Source organism: Bradysia coprophila, unplaced genomic scaffold, assembly GCF_014529535.1.
Source record: "Bradysia coprophila strain Holo2 unplaced genomic scaffold, BU_Bcop_v1 contig_476, whole genome shotgun sequence".
In the NCBI taxonomy this organism is placed as follows: Eukaryota; Metazoa; Arthropoda; class Insecta; order Diptera; family Sciaridae; genus Bradysia; species Bradysia coprophila.
The window spans coordinates 1,566,768-1,587,086 of record NW_023503727.1 but is presented as its reverse complement, the minus strand read 5'-3'; the positions used below and the strand labels follow the sequence as shown (position 1 = coordinate 1,587,086).

Below are 20,319 nucleotides of genomic sequence, written 5' to 3'. Positions count from 1 at the left end.
GGATGTGATGTCATCGATTGATTTATTTTTTACACATGGTCCGTAGTTATGAGTTTTTATGAGTTTATTTAATTCGTCAAGCGTAAAATATCCTTTTTTTATTAGAGCGCTGATTATGTTACATAAATCTACGTGAAGTCCGCCCTCGAGCCAATCATGCAAAGTATCAACACTGAAATTTTTTGTTACATGAAAGCCATTCAACTGGTTAAAAACACACTCCTCCTTAACACCAGTTTCCGTTGCATTATTAGTTATGACGTCTTGCTTGTAATTGTCTTCAGTACGCAAAGTTGTAAGGTCTTCCTTAACTTGCTTATGCATTACATGCTTAATATTTTTACAAAAACGGCAGTGAAAATTTGCTGTAAAACACTCTACAAATCCCAGAATTCCGTTTAGTCCCAAATTATCACCAAGCATCAACACAACTTGAAATTTAATTTTTTTAAATTTAAAATGCTCAACAGTTATGCCTTCCGAATTTAGCAAATTTAGATCATTTATCACTGGATAGAAGATAGCTTCGTTTCCAAATTCTTTTCTATCCTCAGAAAAAAATAGTGCGATCGGTAATATAAATTTCAATTTGGAAACAATGTCATTGGGTAAAAATGGTAGACCCATGTATACAGCACCAGTTTTGTAAGCTCCTGCATGCGAACCTAATGCGTTCAATGGTTCGAAATCGTCGAAGTATATAAATATTGGCAAATACAGAGTCGATGCAATATTTTCAAGCAAACTTAAATGCCACTTCCACAGCTTGGATTGAACGATGTTTGCAATTGGTCCATCTGCATCTTCATTTAGTTTTTCAACGTAATTCACGATGTCGCGTGTAACATTAGGAAGATTGAAAAGTTTTTTCAGCATGCTTGCTACATCAAACACTTTAACTATTCTATTGTCGTCAACCATCTTAGGAAGTCCGTTTACGTAGACCAATTTTTTTTCAGAATGAATTATTACATCTTTCGATTCCACATAATAACCGGCCTCAATAAGTGTTTTTTTAAGTCTATGTTCTGACTTCAAAACATTCGGTGTCCCAGAGAAAAAATCCTCAAAATCTCTTATCCAGGCATTGTCCACCGGAGAAAAATGACCAGACTGAACGAAGTTCTTAAAGACAACTGAGTAATTTGCGAAACTTGTTTTCAGCACCTCAAATGAGTTTGTTTTTGCTATGTTCTCATCAGCCAGTAAATGCAGAATTTGTTTCAGTAATTTCAACTTTAGTTCATTTATAATTTGTGATGGCGAATCAATATTTAACGGTTGAGAATCTCGAGCTCGTTGTGAGTAATGAACGGTCATCTCCACATTCGGTGTATCATTAATTTTGGAAATAGTTTGTGTACAATTTTGGTCGATAACGTGACTCAGTAAGTGATTTTTCATGGATTTCTGATTTGAGTAAAATCTCAAACACTCTTTGAACGGACAAGTAAAACTCATCACTTCATTGTGGTTGAAGTGATTATGATGAAAGAACTCGTCAATAGATAATAGGTTTCCACCACAAATTTTACATGAAAGTTCTTGGTTTTCCATTTTTTTGCTTTAACGAATTTATTGGACGTTTTCAAATATTTTTTTTTTAATGAGGAAGATGATGTAAACCGAATTAAGGTTGAAAGAACTTATACCTAATCTTACAGCTAAAATAAATCCCGACAATCTTAATTAAGCTTAATGTTGCGAATGTCCTGCATAAACGTTTCGGCACTGGCAATACGCTTTCCTGTACCCGACGGAAGATCATAAATGATTTTCTGTACGAACTCCCAAACGTGCACCGATTGTACAGGAAAATTACAGTTTAGGCTTAGGAACGCTCGGAAAAGTACCTCAAATCCTCTGATTGGGTCTTCAATGATGTAGTGTTTGTCGGAGACGTAAATATTTGCTGATGGTTTGACTGTTTCACCAATTAACATCAAACGGGGAAATGTTTCGACTGGCTTAAAGTGTGTAGTCTTAAACGTTTCAGCTTCATGGGCGGTCTGTAAACGTAAAAATTGTTGGTGGGTGATGAGCGATAGTTACCGATAATGTCAAGCTAACCTTATAGTGCGGAAGAAAATAGCTGGATGCCTCTGGCTTGCTTAATTTCCGGGAAGGATTTGACATAACAAATGGTAACAACTTGAGTGCCGTTAACTGTCGAAAAGCTGTAAAACAAAGTTTTGAATCACTCGGTAAATTTGTAACACTAATTATACGTACCACTTAAATCATCTCCACTGAGATTCAGTGAACATTTATCGTATTCCAGCAAATATGCCTTCAATTCCGGTGATGGTCGTTTTTGACGATTAGCGTAAATTAGGATCTTTTCCGAAGTTTCGAGTAAGTTTGAGTGCCGCCGACCAAGAATTTTGTCAGAATCCAAAATAAACTGCAATTGTAAACAGCAATGTTGTTGAGGAAATAAAATATAGGCAAGAAAAAATGAGCTTTAAAAACAAATTCAGACATAAAGACAGAATAGAGGAGACAACACGGGCAACACAAAGTACTTAACCAGTTCATAGCCGTTATACAGATTGAAAGCGGGAAATTTATGAATATACTCGTTTGTTGTGAGCTCAAGAAGCAGTTTTTTACGATCAAAATATGAATTTTCCCAGTACTTTCGAATAAGTTCCAAGTCTTCAGAGATCTCAAATGTACTTTTGAGAGAGCTCTCATCACCTTGATTCGGTTCTTCTACCGTTTCCGAGTGGCATATTCCTTCAGCTTAAATTTGTTTGAGTTACGAGATATTTCGCCGAAAATATATAAATGTCGGTTTACCGTTTCGTTTTGGAACATATTTACGCTTTTTACATAGACCGACACTTCGCAAGAGGGCTTTGTAATTGTTGTATTGCGCGTGCAGCTTTCCTTGAGCTTGGTCATTTTTATGTGCCGGGATGTAGTAAGTAGAATTTTCTTCCATCGGGAAGGCATCGACAATAACATTACTTAGACGAATGAATTCTGGTGTGGTAATCCTGTAATTTCAGCTAATATTAACCGGTTTGCAATAACCTCTAAGAGAAGTAACGAAAATAATTCCTTCGTTCGCCAAAATGTAAACATTAGACAGAATGCGACGTTCATTGAAAAATGGAAAAGCGAATTAGGATTTATATTCGTAATTTCACCTTGAGCGATCAATTGGAAATTTTTGCTTACTCTCTATTGAGATCGTTCACCAACAAATGGTGGATTACTGCCTTAGCAATAACTGTCCGGTCATGATTTTCCATTGGCGCATTTAAATGAAGGCATTTGTTGACGACAATCTTTAAGTCGATTGAAGGAATATTTAAAACATCCTAAAACAACCATTTAATAAATATCTGTCAAACGTTCACAGAATTACAGGTCAGAATACCTGGGCAGTTTGCAAATATGCTTTCTCATTCGAAATGTTTGGTAACATAACCTCATTCTTTTGCGGCGAAGCTAAGAGTTGGTCTATATTAATGGACGGTTCGGTATCCATTACATCCAGTGATGCCGTGTTATTGTCATTAGAATCGCCCACAATTATTATTTCATCGAGTCCTGACAAAAACTTAGAGTATAAATTCTCAAACTTTATACGTAGCCCCAAGCTTGGAATTGCTTCCTTGATATGCTCTGGTTTCATGATTAGAAATGTTTCGAAGTCAAGGTCTATAGGATCATAAAGAAATTTGAACACATAAAATCTTAGAAAACCCAACAAAGTTTCAAATGTATGGTGATTACAAGGTCATGTTTAGGCTTATTTTTGATGATGTTCTCGGACAGAATGACGCCAATTTTAGATATATGATTTTCATACTCACCCTTGAAATATTGAAGATAGTCTCCAAATGTGGATTGCAGATCTGACAATTCCATTTCAAAATAGCTATCACTGAGTTTGGTCTATAAAACTGTTTCAAATTTTAACAGATCAAATGTCGTCGTTTTTTCATGCACTCGCATGTAGAATTATGCACGGCAAATAAAATACGTTTGACAGTAACAGCAACTTTTGCAGCAAATGTTGCTATGTTGGTGTTGAACGTCCCAAAGCAGATTTTACTCGCAATAAATACGTAATATTTACCGCAATTAATTTGAAACGAATATTATTGTGCAACAGTCATTAATGCTGCAAATAATTGTAATACGTGCTTGATTTATATTAATGCAAGTTACGATATTGCTGCAAATAATCTTATATCGACGCAAGCATTCATTTCAACCTATTACTTTATGTAAATATTGATTCAAAAAAAATTATTGAGCAGAAAAAATATTTTTTATCCGTGTGGTGTCATGGATAGTAGAGGTCACTACCTACGCAACGATACCCATATCTTCCAAGTCTATCATTGTAATTTTTTTTAAACACTCTCCAAAAGTTGGAATTTTTTTCCCCTAAAATAGCTACTGCACCACATACACGAAAAAATTTCGATATTTTTTAAAGGTCAAGATATGCGTCCTCAACACCTCTGCCAACCACCATAATTTCACATCAATGCGTTACACATTGTTGTTGATATGCAACAAAAACTATTTTGGTCACCCTCACTCAGTACAATTTTTCATGATTTCTGGCGTGAAAACATAATTACTTCGAGGATTTTTTTTTGTTGCAAATGACTCAGGAGGGTCCCCTGATTCAATTACTGTATACCCTCCAAAAATCGGCGATGGCTTGTTTTTAAGTTGTTCGAAGTTTTGGCAAATTGACTCTTAAACATGGTTGTATGTATATGTCGGTTCCGAGATTATTTTAGCTGTCAAAACGTCATCCGTAGAGCCATAACCAAAAAATTATTGTTGACGAAATGTTAGCAACAGCGTTAAGGTAATCAATGAAAGTATACTCTATTGGTATGGTACAATGTCAACATTTGTATGGAGCGGAGGAAATAGTGATTTAATATAAACAATTTCACCTTTCAATTAGATAGCGAATGGTTTTTTCCACTGTTTCGACCTGTGAGAAGTATTAAGTACGTCTTTCAACGTTTAGCATGAAAATGCTGTTCAAAAATACCACTTTCTCATCAGGCTCGACTATTTAAGGGTGTCCAGGGTGTCGAAAGTTGGCAAGCCGCAATTAATTTTAAGGTGTTAAGCTGAAATGCCTACGAATAAACTCTTAAGAATTCACAGCCAAAACGCTTACAAATAAAAAGTGAAACAGGTAAACAAGAATTCTCAGGTAAAATGTCTACAGACTCAAAGGAAAAAATCTCCAAATTGAAAGAGTCAATACTCTTAAAATTCTTACAAATTCAGAAACCAACAGAGCAAAAAAGCTCTTCCTTTACCCACATGGATCACGTAAAGTGAAAACAATGAAGCAAAGACGCTGTTTCGACCTCGGGATTCAGTGGCGGTCTGAGGATAGCGTGATACAGCCATCATCAGTTGTTTCCACTGATCCACTGATCAGCCGTGAGTCACGTGAGTCTGCCACGTTGCACGAGTTGCTGACAGACTCACTAAAAATTGCCATCTACTGATGGAAAGTTTGGAAAGTCGTGGGAAAGCTGCTAGTGTACAGCCTTGACGGCGACAGTGGCAAGGTAATGACAAACCTCTAGGATGTAAGTCATACCTTTGTACATGTACACCTCCAGCGAATCATAAACGAAATGTTAGTTCAATTTCGTGTAAAAAAAAACTTCTAAATAAACTTGTTTGCCCCATTTAAACCAAATACTAATTGCTTTCCAGCGTATGTATAACGATCTGTGAAAAATGAATTTAAACGAAGTGCGAAATGAAAAATTACAGATTGCCCTTCGGTACTTGACCCAGGGTCAATAAAGAAACCCTGATGATGACTGCTTGGCAGTTGAAACCGTGGTCGGAAAAATAAATAAAAGTTGAAGCACAATTTAAAGAAAAGTGTTATATTGGCCCGATTTGGTCTTGAATTAAATCAAAAAGTACCGAATTTTGTAATTGTGCTGTGTTTTCGCGCCCCTTTGTTTATTTATATTCGAATTCCCAATTTTTTGCGAATATAACGAAATGAAAGAAAAACCAAAAGATTAGATTGTTCTTCGACTGGGATTCGATCCGGTGACCTCTCGCTTGTGAGTCGAGTGCTCTACCGTTCTTACCAATGTGACAGGCAAAATGTAATTTCTCGAATCGCTTCATGTTTCGATTTGGCTTGCAATTTGAGTTTTTTTTAATATGAAATAGCTATTGCCTCCGGATTGTATGGACAGAGCATACCTGGTTTGTACTTTCATTCAAGGTTCTACAGGAAAATTTTGATCACACCGCTTTCGTGATCAACTCGAAAGTGGCTTAACCTGTTCTTTCAGAACCTTGTTTTTCATTGGAGGTAATGGCTTAAGCACGAAGAGCACTACACTGCGTTTACTCACCGTTTACGCTACACTAATGGAAACGAACAGTTTTCCATTGTTATTTTAAAAAAAAAAAAAAAAAAAATTAAACAACGGTGAGCAAAATGGAGTGACTGCGAATTGGTCTTTTGTCATTCATGCGTCTCTGCTTGGACGATTTATTTCAGGCAATGTCGCGAGTTGTAGCCCGACTGGCAACACTGCAAACGTCAACAAGTGTTTTGTTTCTGTCTGAATTTAATTATACTTTTTGTAGTCAGAACTGACCAGAAAAACATTTCTGTTGACTAAATCTCAGTAATGAAGTGCCACGGTCGCCGGTAAAGTTGGAGTTCTCGTATAATCATTCAATAAACCAGCGTTTTCGTGCGGCTAATGATACGGTGCTCGTCATAACCTCACACTGTGTACGTGTATAAGCATACCAGTGAAAGACAGTGACAGCTGGATCCACCAGAAATTCACGACGAATATTTTGAGAACGTGTTTCAGTGAATTTTTGGACGCTGTAAGCGGAATTTCTTTGCGGAGAGACATTAGGAAGGCTTGTCGAGATTGGTACTCTTCTTAGTGGTGTGTCACTACCAGGACTCTTAGTTGCTTTGCCTCACTCGCCAGCTTTGTCCTTCGGCTGGTTTATGGTCTAAAAGTTTACTCAATGATGTGGCTAGGTCCTATTTTGCTTCTATATGAGTAAAATGATCCGGACTATTCATAGAGCTTAGGCTTTCGGGCTATAGAGTGGACAAGGTCGACGGATGGATTGGTGGTGTTATGCTGCTGAGAGATGCTAGTTTTTACCGGCTTTTATTTTGATTCCTCGCAGAGACAGCATTCCTCGCAGAGACAGCAGGTGGCTGGTTCGTCAGTCTAATTTGGAAGTAAGGGCTTTTGGGCTAAATAGTGGTAAAGTTTGGCGGTTGGCCATTTGGTGGCACACTGTTGAGTGACGCTTCTGCCTGGCTCGGCTTTTATATTGGCCCACTGCAGAGAAAGTTTACGTTCGAACGGGCTAGTCTGATGAAATATGAGACTGGACCAGGTTAATATCGAGCGGAATGTAAATCACAGGCTTTGTCAATCTCAATGACAAGGACTGTGATTCGGGCGACAATGTTGCCTTACTTGCTTTCATTAGTGTAAGGCCTAAGGGGTGAGACGCAGCCGTCCTCCCAGTGGCTTTCTGACAATCACAATCTAATGAAGCGAGGTTGACGCCAGTCACTCTTTGCTTTCTGCCCTAGAGATTAGCTGATCATTTTGGTACCTAATCATAGGGATCAGTTTGCTCGCCTGGAGTGGCTCGTGTAGAGCGTAAGGTAATAGGTTGAGAAGGAGTTGAGGTCCTAAAAAGGGCTTCAAGATTTTAATGATGACAGGGTAGCACAAAGGATCCCATGATCTGTGTGCATTGATCAGAAATGATCACCCTAACTGATGAGTTGTAGCCCGAAGTAAGCAATAAGACGAAAACTAGAGAAAAAAAATCTCAAAACTCCCTCATTTTCGTCCCCGACACATGAAAATAACTATTACTGCTACACCGACAGCGACGATTCGTCTCCTAAATTCTCTGAAAACCAAATCAACTTCATGTTTCGTCTATAGTGTTAGATGAGACCGACAGTAAAAACGTATCGAGTAACTGGACTATTGGAACAGCTGACATGACAGCGCCTGTCATCCAATACGAAACGATAACATCAGTTTGCTTACAACATGCTTTGTCTACTTTCTCTGATGCATTGAAATAAAATGTTTTGCAATAAAAGCTTTCGGTTGTTGTTAGTGACACATTTAAATCTGTCTAAAATTTACACATTTCAACGCCACAACGTTAGCGATAAAGTTAAGTTTTTGGAGAAAATTTTGGGTGAGTGCGCGCGAATCAATCAGCCGAAGCACCGGATTTTAAACAATTTGTTTTACCTCAGATTTCGGTTCATTAACAGCAACGGATAAGTTTTTACAGAAACATGACTATTTGATCGATGTGGATGATGGTGCCGTTTCCGATTCGATTCGATATTTAAAAGAGATTGGCACCCCCATCGAAAACATACGAGAGCAGCCGGAAATATTGTGCAGCGACCGCATAACATTGAAAAACCGACATGAAGTCTTAAGCGAATGTGGATGCTCGAACGTAAACATAGGCTCTCTGCAGCATTACAACCAAATCGTCCGTCAGACTGAAGCGTCTCTCAAAAGTCTTGGCATCATTGACAACAATATCAATCTACAAGAGCGGCTGGCAAGTCGCCTGAAAGTGCAATTGCGTCCGTGTAAGGAAGACGCTAATTTGACAGCGGTTCGTTTGCACTTTTTACAATTGTTTTTTGTGGATAATGGTCTTATGACGCCTAAAGAATTCAATAAGGCATTTCGCACGGACCATGTTCGTCAGAAGTCCTATCAATCGACGGAAAATATTTTGAAAATATTGACCGAACAGTTGGACATACCGAAAGACAAAATCAGAGACTACAAACAGGCACTAGGAGCTGATCCAGACACTCTACAAAAATTGCTCACAATCCAACTGATCAGAGGCGTGAATACGAAAGACTTTCTAAAACAGAATCCGAGCGCAATGGTTCTGTTACCGGACAGCGTTCAACGAACGCTAAAGGAATTGGAGAAGGTCGAATTGAGCGACGAATCGACAACGAAATACACTAATGTGCTCTCCAAGCTGATGAAGCTGGATCCGAAGGACGTGCACAGGCGACTGAAAGAAATGGAAACGCAACCGCATATTCAAGCGATGTCATTTCATCCGAAGTTTTTGAAGTTAATTTTACACTATTTCAAGGCTGAGTATCGGATGAAACACATGGAAACGGTAGAGAAGAAGTGCTTCAATATCGATGCTTTGACACGGCAACATTCTGAATTTCGAAAGTAACATCACATCTACCTGGCTGACGCGACGAGACACTTGATCTAATCAAAACCAATTTCGGTTCGCTTCAGATTCTATCAACGTGAGAACGATCAACATATGGAGAGGGACTGCATCCGCTTCTTGACTACGAATCTGAATATTGACGCGAAACAAGCGAAAGATGAAATGAATCGGCATCCGTACTGGAAGAACGTTGCCTTTGTGGATGTGAAAGACACAATCGACAGATTGAAGCTGACCGGATTCGAGCTGGAAGATATTCGCGCCAACGTTCACATTGTTCTGTATTCGGGGTAAGTCGGTGAAAGGCCTCCGATTGATTGCGACGCCTCAATAATTGAATTGGCTTTCAGAGATCTCATCGTAAGTCGTTTTAAGAAATTTAGCGAAAGCGAACCGTTCGAAGGCCATAGCTGGACGGACTTACCGAAAAGTGTCCAATTGAAACTGATCCTGTACGATATCGAGCGTGAACGGCATTTCAGTGGGGACGGCGTTTGGCTGGATCGTAAATGTGACGGCTCAAATTTGGTGGATGATTATTATAACTGACTGCTTCATGCCGTCAAAGCTCAGGTAAATTGTAGGTCATTACAGAGGAAATTCGTCAAAAATAAAATTGTGAATCAAAGCGTCGACTGATTTTCTTCCGTGTCGTGCTGCTACGGGAACCGAATAAAACACACAAAATTGCCTGCCTGCCTTCACAGTCTCTGGTTTTATTTCAGCGTCCAACAACTCGTTCAATTCACAAAATTCAAACATTTTACTGACGACAAACACACGGTTGGTTTGAAACGAGATTAAATAGGGACCGCCGACCACCAATAATTTTTTTTCATATTTATAATAATGAGTGATGGACAAGAACATCACACAGGAAAAAATTAGCCCGAACCCCTGAGCCGTTTCTGAGAACCAGTGGATGCGCTACCACGAGCAGTCAGACACAGCCTGATCACAAATTTTAATGGGGATCGGTAGAGGGAACAATTTTAATATCTTCTGTGTAAAAATTATTGCTTTTGGTCACTTGCTCTCGGAGAAATAACTGTTGAAAGTCAAAATTTCACCATTTTCGAAGAGTAATATATCCCTGACAAAGTGACCGACCCAGCCAGTTAAGGTTGATTCTAGACGCGGTTAATAAGCTCTTTCGAATGACGAAAGTTACCTCGTTTAGTCCTCGAAAACGAAATTATTAAATTTAAAGATTTTTTTGAAAAGAAGTGGACTTTAATGACTCTCTGAGTCGGTACCATTCATATAATTGAGTAAAAGACATTCAATTGTAATATTATCTTTAAATTTAATAATTTCGTTTTCGAGGACTCCAGATTTTCGAGTAGACTGACTTCGATTGAAAAACTGAATCATCAACAGTACTTGTTGTGGATCAAGTATGGCATGTTTGGTATCGTTGAAAAGCTTATTCCTCAGGCTATAATATTAGGGGCAAATAAGTTTGAAACAAGGCTACCAGAAAGGTACAGAAGTGGCCAAATTTCACCGAGGGTAGCGGAAAAAGTAACTTCTCTGAAAATGTACCATACAAGAACTTTTTCAAATTTTTTTTTTCGTCATTCGAAAGAGCTTACTAACCGCGTCTAGAATCAATCTTAACTGGCTGGGTCGGTCACTTTGTCAGGGATATATTACTCTTCGAAAATTGTGAAATTTTGACTTTCAACAGTTATTGCTCCGAGAGCAAGTGACCGAAAGCAATAATTTTTACACGGTATATCTTAGAATTGTTCTCTCTACCGATCCCCATTAAAATTTGTGATCAGGCTGTGTCTGACTGCTCGTGGTAGCGCATCCACTGGTTCTCAGAAACGGCTCAGGGGTTCGGGCTAATTTTTTCCTGTGTGATGTTCTTGTCCATCACTCATTATAAATATGAAAAAAAATTATTGGTGGTCGGCGGTCCCTATTTAATCTCGTTTCAAACCAACCGTGAACAGTGCAAGTCTCCAATCTCATTTCTCCAGATCTTCCATTTCGATGCTCAGTTGAATGGTCTCGGTTCCAGTAAAATCTGAATTGGCAACATGCTGTGGCTGGTTCTTTCGGGCTTTACCGTCCGTATGCAGTTTTTTATGTTTCATTAGAGTACTTCTCTGTCGAAAAGGACGTTGGCAAATGTCGCACGACCATGGCTGAAAGGAATTTAATTGCGATTTGAGGCGACTTTTTTAACCGAAGGTCGAATTATGAACTGGTCGAATTGTACGATCAAATAGTCGAATACTAAATCAACGTACGTGCAGGGGACGTTTGCAAAACGTATATAATATCAACTTACCAATTCTCCCAGATGGACAAGTCGATGGTGTTTCAGCACCTTATTGTGAGCAAACGTCAGGGGACAAATATCACAGGCGTACGGTCTGGAACCGGAATGGGATCGCAAGTGAACCGTTAAATGGCTCTTCGTTTTATAAGCTTTGTCGCACATTGTACAGGCGAACGGCTGAGTGGATCAATCAGATCAAAAAACATCAAAATGGTCATCACGGCCACTTGGGAGTGGTAACATGAATTTACCTTAGAGCCCGTATGTGATCGAATATGAGTATTAAGTTCAGCTGCGGTTATGAACTCTTTGCCGCAGTCCGGTGAGCAGACGAACGTTTTGATTCCCAGATGTCTCTTCTGATGATTCCTCAGCATGATGGCATTCTTAAACTGCTTGCCACAGGACTCGTAATCACACGTGAACGGAGTAAGTGTTGAATGGGACAATAAATGGCTTTGCAGACCATGTGCCCTGACAAAGGCCTTACCGCATAAATCGCAAATGAAGCGCCGAACATCGGCATGACTCTTTTTGTGCAGAGTCAACGACGTTTGATATTTGTACCATCTGCCGCAGTCATCGCACCGGAACTGTGGTGATGGAAAAATCGCTTAAATTAAGGCCAATACAATCAACGCACATGGCAAATACCTGTTTCAGGTCGCTGTGTTTATGTCGATGCCTTCGAAGTGCTCTCAGATTATTGAATTCCTTATCGCATATCGGACAAACTTCAGGCCTGTGGAGACATTAGAAGTCAAATGACTGAATCGTTTTTCGATGAACTAATGGCAGAACCAACTTTTTCCCTTCATGTACACTTCGTCGATGCGATTTCAGTCGATCGGAGTTACGGAAATGGGCACCACATTCGTCACAGGTCACTTGCTTTTGTGGCGAAGATTGTGTCTTTCCGCTGTCTACCGTTTGGTCAACGTCAGACTCATCGATGTCTTCGTCATTGGCAGTCACTAAAAATTCCTGAACATTGGCATTGAATCGCGATCACTTGGCTCAAAATTCTGTTTCCGAATTACCTCATCGTCGTACGCATCGGGTTTGACGCAATCGATGTGCTCTCCGATAGGTTTTGTGTTTTCCGACTCGTCGACATTCGAATTATCGATTTCAGAACATTGCTGCACTGTGACTGCACTGTCTGATTGGAACGAGCTATCACTTATAACGTCGACGATATTTTTGGAGCAAGTCTCTCCGGAAGGTTGACTGGTAGATGAAAGACTTTGCTTATTTACTGAACATTGGAACGTTGTCCGTAGGATCTCGTCATTTTGCTCACATTGCGATTTGAACGTAACCCACGACACGACTTTATACACACAAGAATTGCAGATGTGCTTCGGTAGACCGTCCTCAGCCGTCACCTTTCAGAAAAGAAATGCTTAAGTTGATCTGCATGTAAAAATATTGTTTGTAAATAAACATTCCGGTCACCTGTACGTTCGTACATGAAATGAAATTTTCAAGAATATTTGAATCGAAGATTGATCGCAAATTGTCTCGGTTATCCGATAAACAACCGCGACACACGTCACTAATATTAAATGAGATTGAAGTTGTCATTTTGGCTTAAATATTTACATTTATTGGTCGGAATGGTCGGAATGCTAATAAACAAATACAAAATATCACGAAAACAGATAAATGTCAAAACACTCTGCTGGACACTGCGCGGTAGATTTTACGTCAAATTCAAATTCGGAGTCTGTCGACTAGTGAATGAAATTTTCTTTTTTTGTGATTTCAAAATTCATTCAAGCTTTGACGTAGTCAATTGAAAGTATAAGGTCTAATCGGTATAAAACCGAGATCTCGAGGTCTAAAAGTTACTCTGAGATCAGTTCAGGTTTCCATTTTCGAAGAACTCTGAACTGAACCTGATTTTCTGAAACCTCTATCAGGTCAGGTTTCAGATTGAGCAATCATCATGTCCGGAGCGTTAGCGGAGGACTTGACGCAGTCTAACTTCCAAAAAAAGAACGAAGAAATTTTTTTGAGACGCGACAACTATATATAGACGAGAATTTAAGTTTCTTTCCATTGGCCTGTATCACCACAAATCCTATTCTATCTTATTCGCGCTTCAAATACGAGCAAAACGAGCCTTCACTCGACTATGTAACTTTAAAATTGCCGGAGATACATCGTTTTGAAGTTGGTCATTTTGATAGAAAATGCACCAAATCAACGTTTTCCAAACAATCAAAATCTTTCAACTTACTCTGTATGTTTCTATCTGTCTATCTGTCTATCTGTCTATCTATCGACGGTCGATCTCGGAAACTAGTCAGCCAATCTCCATGAAATTTTGCAGGAACCTCAGGGTGGGCATAAAAATGAAAATGTGATACGCCATTACCCCAGGAAAAACCAGAATTTTGTTTTATTGGCCTCGAAGTGGTTTCTGAGTGTGGTTTTCGAGGGTCGGGAACGCGTTTTCGGCTGTAGCTTAGCTGTATTGAAACCTACAGAGGCGTGCGACCCATCAAATGAAAGGTATTCGTAACACGATTCGAACAAAAAAATAATTAAAAAAATCGGGCAGATTCGTTTGAGCTAGAGTGATTAGAGTGACCAAATTTTGAGCTACTCGAGCGTAGAATGGAAGGACTAATATTTTTTTGGGTTATGAGAGATAGAGAGTTACTTTCTTCGGCAAAGTCTCAGAGTTTTACGAGTAGAACAGAGGGGCATATGTGAAAAATGTCGAAAGTTGGAAATGGGTGGGTCAATTATGTTTTTAGAGGTATTTGTTGAATGGTGGCAGATAGAGAATTAGTTTCTTCGTCAAATTTTCGAATTTCGTCAAATTTTCGATTTTCGTCAAATTTTCGATTTTTGCCAAATTTCCGAATGTCTGTTATAAACTGTTATAAAAAGTGTTCTAAAACTTCTAAAATGACTGATATCCCAACAAAAATCTCTTCGAGAAAAGTGTGACGCAGTCTTTGAAGTACAATTTCTAAAATGAATGATATCGCTAGAGTTGACGCTTTCAGCTTCGTTACGCAAAAATTAAATTTTACACCCAATTTTAGTTCAAACAAGCTGGCTTAGGTTTTCTCATCATCTGCCAAATAATTTTTACCAAAAAAAAATTTGACTGGAAACTACCAAAATTTTACCAAAAAAATCTGCGTCGCAAAGTGGCAAATGTTCAGGAAAAGACCAGCAAGAAAATTTATCTGCCACATGCGACGCAGATTTTTTTGGTAAAATTTTGGTAGTTTCCAGTCAAATTTTTTTTTGGTAAAAATTATTTGGCAGATGATGAGAAAACCTAAGCCAGCTTGTTTGAACTAAAATTGGGTGTAAAATTTAATTTTTGCGTAACGAAGCTGAAAGCGTCAACTCTAGCGATATCATTCATTTTAGAAATTGTACTTCAAAGACTGCGTCACACTTTTCTCGAAGAGATTTTTGTTGGGATTTCTTCATTTGTTATAAATTTTGTATAAATTAGGTATTTATAAATAAAATAATTCTGCCAAGTTCTTGGAAGGTGGAATCGTACCAAGAATCGATGCAACATTTCCACTCTGAATTGAGAGTGCTAGTCGCTGGAACATAAAAATGTCGCTCTTTTCTCATGAGTAACTTCAGCGATCTTGCTTCCAATTGCTTTTATTAGTTTAATTGCTTCTTTGCCAAACACACCGGAGGTCTCTGTGGCGACTGGAATGAAAATAAATTGTTCTCGCAAATCGACGTAGTGTTCGTACTTCTTTTCTTCCGCGTGTTTTGCTGCCCAACCTAATTCTTTTGAAGTTCGATTTATATACGATGACGCAAAAGTATCAGCACAAGTATAGTCCCATAACAGTGATTTTCCTTTGGTCCAAGGTAAGAGAGGCCATCATGTTTCTTGCCATCTGGTCTGGAACATCCTGGTGCTTCGAGTAAACAAGGAACTTCTGCTGATTTTTTATCCTCGCTGCATTAAGTTGTTGAAGTTTTGATGTCGTGGTAGTGTTCCTGAAGCTTTGGAGCAAGATAAACCATGTCTACCGTATTTGTCTACTTTTGATCCACATACACATTTATGGGGCTGTACCATTGGCAAACCAAGACGTAATGCGATAGCTACTCTAAATTCGTCGTTGTTTAAATGTGTATGTACCAAGCTGCGGTGATGGTAAAGCTTGAAGCCAAGCACTCGATTCTTCGCCATGAATGTATGTATTACTTCCAATTTTTGGGTTATTTCAAAATTTGCCCATGCACTCTGTAATGGTCGTGACGACTCCTTAGGTAATTCTCCAAACCTCTAACACCACTGTTCTTCAGCCTCAACTTGTATACCAGATTGACCTGAAATTTTCATACCAATTTTCACGTATACCTGTCAGGTTTCAGGTCAGGTCAAACCTGATCACTATAGGTTTGTTCCAAGGCCATATGAATTGTCAAATTTCATCCATATAACCATAACCTCAATAATATCTCAGTGTAAATCGCGTAGGCGACGTTGCTCGATTTGTATGAAATATCACGTAAGCGACGTTGCTATGGATGAAATTGTCGTTGTTCGGGTTGTCAAAGTTCGTGTTTACAGTTACTTGGAACAAACCTATATTCCGGTTTCAGGTAAATTCAGGTTAGGCCAAAATTAAATGAATAATGGGGCTCGCCATTACTTCTTGTTCTTCTTAGTGTGGGCAGAACGATTAAAACCACTTCATCTCCAGCCAGAACGATATTTGTAATTAATAGGAAAATTGTACCATGTGACTAGTGAACCAGCCTCTCCAGGGTTGAAATTTCCAATATGATTGAAATGTCCGTGAGTTTTACAAACGTGGCAATGACTAAGCACACGTGAAAACGTTGACTCTTCTTACGGGAAGAGATTCGGGTAAAGGAAACTATTTGACTTTATGTTAATTGACTAGCCAAAACGACTTTATTTGTAATAAAAAAAAGAACTTAGAAATAAAACCGTCCGTTCCTTATAATTCCCGAATTACTCTTGTTTCCTCGTGCGGTTGTGTCCGCAACGAGGATTTAATGGAATAGAGGCCGACTTATTAGCTAACATTCTTATTTATGCGCTCGGTTGTACAATCATTCCATACAGAGGCATACAGTTTTACGTTATGAAATGATGATACAAATGCAATAGCCGTATGATGGCACTGATTATTTATCTAATATTTGATCGTCGAAGTCAAGGTTCTGAAAGAACAGGTTAAGACACCCACAAGGGCGGCTGACACACAAATTTTGACAAATAGATGCTATTTATTGAACATACTCATTACAGATTGTTTGAAATGTCAACTTGATAAAAACCATTTTTTTTCTTCAAGTTGACACTTCAAACAATCTGTTATGAGTATGTTCAGTAAATAGTATCTATTTGTCAAAATCTGTGTGTCAGCCGCCTTCGTGATCAACTCAGATGTGTCTTAACCTGTTCTTTCAGAACCTTGGTCGAAGTGACCGGTACGATTTGAATTTCTTATTCTAGTTAAAAAAATGTTTGATTATTTATATGTCCAACGGATCCGGGTTGTATTAAATTGGCTTTAGTTATTCTTAAATCTACTTAAAAACTAATCACAATCATGTAGCGTACCAACACGTTACATTCAGGTCAAAACTGGTTCAGGTTTCAGGTAAATCTTACCTGTTTCGACCTTCAATTGTAAAGGATTCAAAGACACTGTGCTATACTTTTCCGTATGATGAGGGGTGCGTTCACCTCTTTTCACTTTGTACCACCGGCGCTGTGTTCTCTCATAGGCGCTCAAACTTCATGCATCTGTCAAGCGCTGTCATTCTCTACATTTTTGTGTATTGTGTTTATATAAAAACCAAAGTGACACTTTTCACAAGGCACTTTTCTCATCGATTATTGAAAATGGACCATTTCCAAGTGGGCACCGAGTTTCACACATACAGAGAACTGCTAGCCGCCAAATATCGCTACGAGCAAGATACGAAAACTCTGCTAACGACCAAGAAATCGGCCAAATACACCCCAGATGATCCCAGGTGCGAAGATTTAGTGTACTCCCGAATCCAGTACCAATGCAAGGCTGGCGAGGAACGGAAATCAACGTCAAAGGGAAATCGAGCCGTATCGTCCGGGAAAATGAATTGTCCCGTACAGGTCACGATGAGCGTTAAAGAGGGTAAACTGTGTGTGCTGAGCTCAATGTTGGTGCATGTGAATCACACCCAGGATTTCGAAACGTTCATGAAATATCCGGAAAATTTGCGTCTCAAACCGCACGAGATCCGATATGCAAAGGAGCTGCTGGCCAAAGGATTCAACAAGAAAACGATTAAGGGCAAACTGAAAGAGTGTCGCGGTGGAATGCCGGTATCGCCGAAGTTTTGGGCGCAGATACATAGGGCTTCGAAAAAGGATGCGACCGCTAGCGATGGCATTCAAAAACATGAAGACACGCAAGGCGAAGACTTTTTCGATCAGACGTTTGATAACACATCATCGTTTGGATTCGGTGAAAGCCAGTCCATGACACCAGAGGTGAAGGTATGGTCTCTTCCCATTTGACTTGCGCAAAAGTTTCATTTCCAATGCTTTTACAGGTGAAACAGGAATTCGATGGCGGTCACAATACATCCGATGATGATACGAACGATGGTGACAATGACTCTGTCGATCCATTGTCAAATATGTTCAGCAAATGTACGGCTGATGACAGTACGGATAGTCGCACGAATGCTAAATTGAAAAAGGATTTCGACAATTGGTTCAAGAATCTGATTCCGGGCGAGAAATTGTCGTACAACGAATGGCTATGGCAACTGGAATTCAATTTCCCATCGTTGGACAAATTGAACTTCATCAAATACGGCATTATCCTGGGCATGACCATTCTGAACAAGTACTACTTCGACGGTACGATGAAAATCGACGGAAATGGGATCAAAGAGGTCGGTGCAGAGTTCGGAAGAAAACGAAAAAAAATCCTGCGACCGGCTCCTGTCATCAAGCACAATCACGATGATGATGAGGACGATGAGGACGACGATGATGATGATGAAAATGACAATTTCCACGATGAACCGAATGACAGTTTCCAGCATGAAGAGAATTTAGTTGCCATTGAAGTTCATCCGCAAATCGACGAAAATATTCCGGTAGCGACCAATTCAACCAATGCAACGAATCAACCAAAGAAAGAGATTTCTAGCACAGGCACGCCATCGGTTACCAATTTTACCAAAGCCGAGAGTACGGAACCGACACAGACAAACACTCAACCCAATGAACCGATCAACTGTAAAATGTGCACTGAAGTATTCCCAACACATAGTCAACTGTACCATCACATGCGTAAATACCATACGGCCCACATTGGACTCAATTGCCCAATTTGCAATAAACGATTCCAATACGAACGGAATATGAATCAGCACATCGCTTCCGTGCACGTGAACGACGGGAGTGTTTCAAATTGTGGCGATGTTGAGGCTGGACGATCGATATGCGAAATATGCGGAGCATCGTTCGACAAAATATCCAGTCTGAAGTCCCACTCACGCTATGTGCATTCGATCGAGAAATTCTATTGCCAGTATTGCAATCGCAAGTTGAGTTCGAAGAAATCGTTGAAGGAGCACATTCAATTCCAGCACGAGCTCACATTCGTGACGCATGAATGTGAGGATTGTCAGCGCATTTTCAAATATAAAAGTTCGTACCGGTTGCATATGAAGAAACAGCATGGCATACATTTCGGATAGTTTTTAAATTTTGTGTTAAATTTGTTGGTGAAAAATGAATGAAAAATTAAAGAAATTTTCAAAAAAAACGGTAAATTTATTGATTATCTGACCAGAACAATATTTATTGGACCTAAAAACGCAATCGAACCGCCGTTTTGCTGAGAAAGGTTAAAATTAGAAAAGTTTCAACGATGAAAGTGGATGCTTACGTACTATGTGTAACATGCAAATATGGTCATGATCGTAGTAAATTTATTTAACACAGATTCCAAACGTCAAGTGGAATGCGTGGAACGCGAGTGCTTGGAGAAACAGCGACTGCTACGCAATTGACATCTGATTGATTTTTTGTTGATTTGTTGGTTTTGTCGAGTGCTTTTCAATTTTAACATTTTCTTTCGGTTTGGTGTAACAAGGACTGAAACAGCTTCTACTTTTGTGTTAAAATTGTTTCAAAGTATTCTAAATTTTATAGGTTTCAGATGTGTTCGTATATAATAAGCCCTAATTAGGCCGTTAAATCGTGAATTTTGCTTTGTGTTTGAGTGATTTGTTTCCGTACAGAACTTATTGTGTTCTTGTCTTTTTTAAAAGAAAAATTTAATTAAATTGATAAGACAGTAGGCAAAGTATCTAAATTAATAATTTTCCATTAATTCGTCACAACTTTTAATTCATAATTCAATCCTGATAATTCGTCAATCTAAAAATACACTGCTCGTTCGCATTCACATCCGCAATCAACAAACGTCAAACGGTTTTCATTGTCTCATTAGATTTTTTTGTGAAAATGTTGTTTGCCTACCTATTAAACCAGAGCTCTCAATATTTCCGAAATTGTTTCGATTCAATTCAATAAATTGTTTACAAGATGCTTCAATTGATAATTTTTATAAATTTCGAATAAGGAAAGTGCTCTTAAAATCAACAAATCGAAAACAAAAAACAATGTTTTTTATTCCTGGAGTTATTTTCAGGAAATTTATGCTACGCAAGCCTTTGAATCGTCAATTCAATCGACT

At 38.9% G+C, this 20,319-nt stretch overlaps 3 protein-coding genes across 4 annotated transcripts; 2 read left to right on the top strand and 1 right to left on the bottom strand.

Moving 5' to 3' along the window:
- Nucleotides 1–8,019: 8,019 nt before the first annotated feature.
- On the top strand, nucleotides 8,020–9,921 carry LOC119082647 (transcription termination factor 5, mitochondrial). The gene is made up of 4 exons (XM_037192227.1): nucleotides 8,020–8,241; nucleotides 8,303–9,272; nucleotides 9,345–9,569; nucleotides 9,630–9,921. The coding sequence occupies exons 1-4, from the start codon at nucleotides 8,124–8,126 to the stop codon at nucleotides 9,826–9,828; spliced, it is 1,512 nt and encodes a 503-aa protein (XP_037048122.1). The 5' UTR covers nucleotides 8,020–8,123; the 3' UTR covers nucleotides 9,829–9,921.
- A 62-nt stretch (nucleotides 9,922–9,983) lies between these two features.
- Nucleotides 9,984–13,234, bottom strand: LOC119082654 (zinc finger protein 626-like). Of its 2 annotated transcripts, XM_037192237.1 has the most exons (9): nucleotides 13,031–13,220; nucleotides 12,788–12,960; nucleotides 12,613–12,742; nucleotides 12,378–12,556; nucleotides 12,227–12,314; nucleotides 11,824–12,165; nucleotides 11,582–11,749; nucleotides 11,235–11,435; nucleotides 9,984–10,053 (listed from the first exon to the last, which is right to left on the bottom strand). In XM_037192237.1, the coding sequence occupies exons 1-8, from the start codon at nucleotides 13,157–13,159 to the stop codon at nucleotides 11,256–11,258; spliced, it is 1,389 nt and encodes a 462-aa protein (XP_037048132.1). In that variant the 5' UTR covers nucleotides 13,160–13,220; the 3' UTR covers nucleotides 9,984–10,053; nucleotides 11,235–11,255. The 2 variants fall into 2 exon arrangements, with proteins under 2 accessions (XP_037048132.1, XP_037048131.1); XM_037192236.1 differs by having other exon boundaries at nucleotides 12,613–12,960; nucleotides 13,031–13,234.
- Nucleotides 13,235–17,366: 4,132 nt separating this feature from the next.
- On the top strand, nucleotides 17,367–19,383 carry LOC119082644 (zinc finger protein MSN4-like). Its single transcript, XM_037192224.1, has 2 exons — nucleotides 17,367–18,098; nucleotides 18,155–19,383. The coding sequence occupies exons 1-2, from the start codon at nucleotides 17,460–17,462 to the stop codon at nucleotides 19,313–19,315; spliced, it is 1,800 nt and encodes a 599-aa protein (XP_037048119.1). The 5' UTR covers nucleotides 17,367–17,459; the 3' UTR covers nucleotides 19,316–19,383.
- The last annotated feature ends 936 nt before the right edge of the window (nucleotides 19,384–20,319 follow it).

Coding starts and splice junctions, on each gene's coding strand:
- LOC119082647 (XM_037192227.1), top strand. CDS start 8,124: ATGTTTTGCAATAAAAGCTTTCGGTTGTTGTTAGTGACACATTTAAAT. Junction 8,242..8,302: donor GTTTTTGGAGAAAATTTTGG/GTGAGTGCGCGC, acceptor GTTTTACCTCAG/ATTTCGGTTCATTAACAGCA. Junction 9,570..9,629: donor CACATTGTTCTGTATTCGGG/GTAAGTCGGTGA, acceptor ATTGGCTTTCAG/AGATCTCATCGTAAGTCGTT.
- LOC119082654 (XM_037192236.1), bottom strand. CDS start 13,159: ATGACAACTTCAATCTCATTTAATATTAGTGACGTGTGTCGCGGTTGT. Junction 12,961..13,030: donor TTTCATGTACGAACGTACAG/GTGACCGGAATG, acceptor CTTTTCTGAAAG/GTGACGGCTGAGGACGGTCT. Junction 11,436..11,581: donor TTGTCCATCTGGGAGAATTG/GTAAGTTGATAT, acceptor AATTCCTTTCAG/CCATGGTCGTGCGACATTTG.
- LOC119082644 (XM_037192224.1), top strand. CDS start 17,460: ATGGACCATTTCCAAGTGGGCACCGAGTTTCACACATACAGAGAACTG. Junction 18,099..18,154: donor CCATGACACCAGAGGTGAAG/GTATGGTCTCTT, acceptor ATGCTTTTACAG/GTGAAACAGGAATTCGATGG.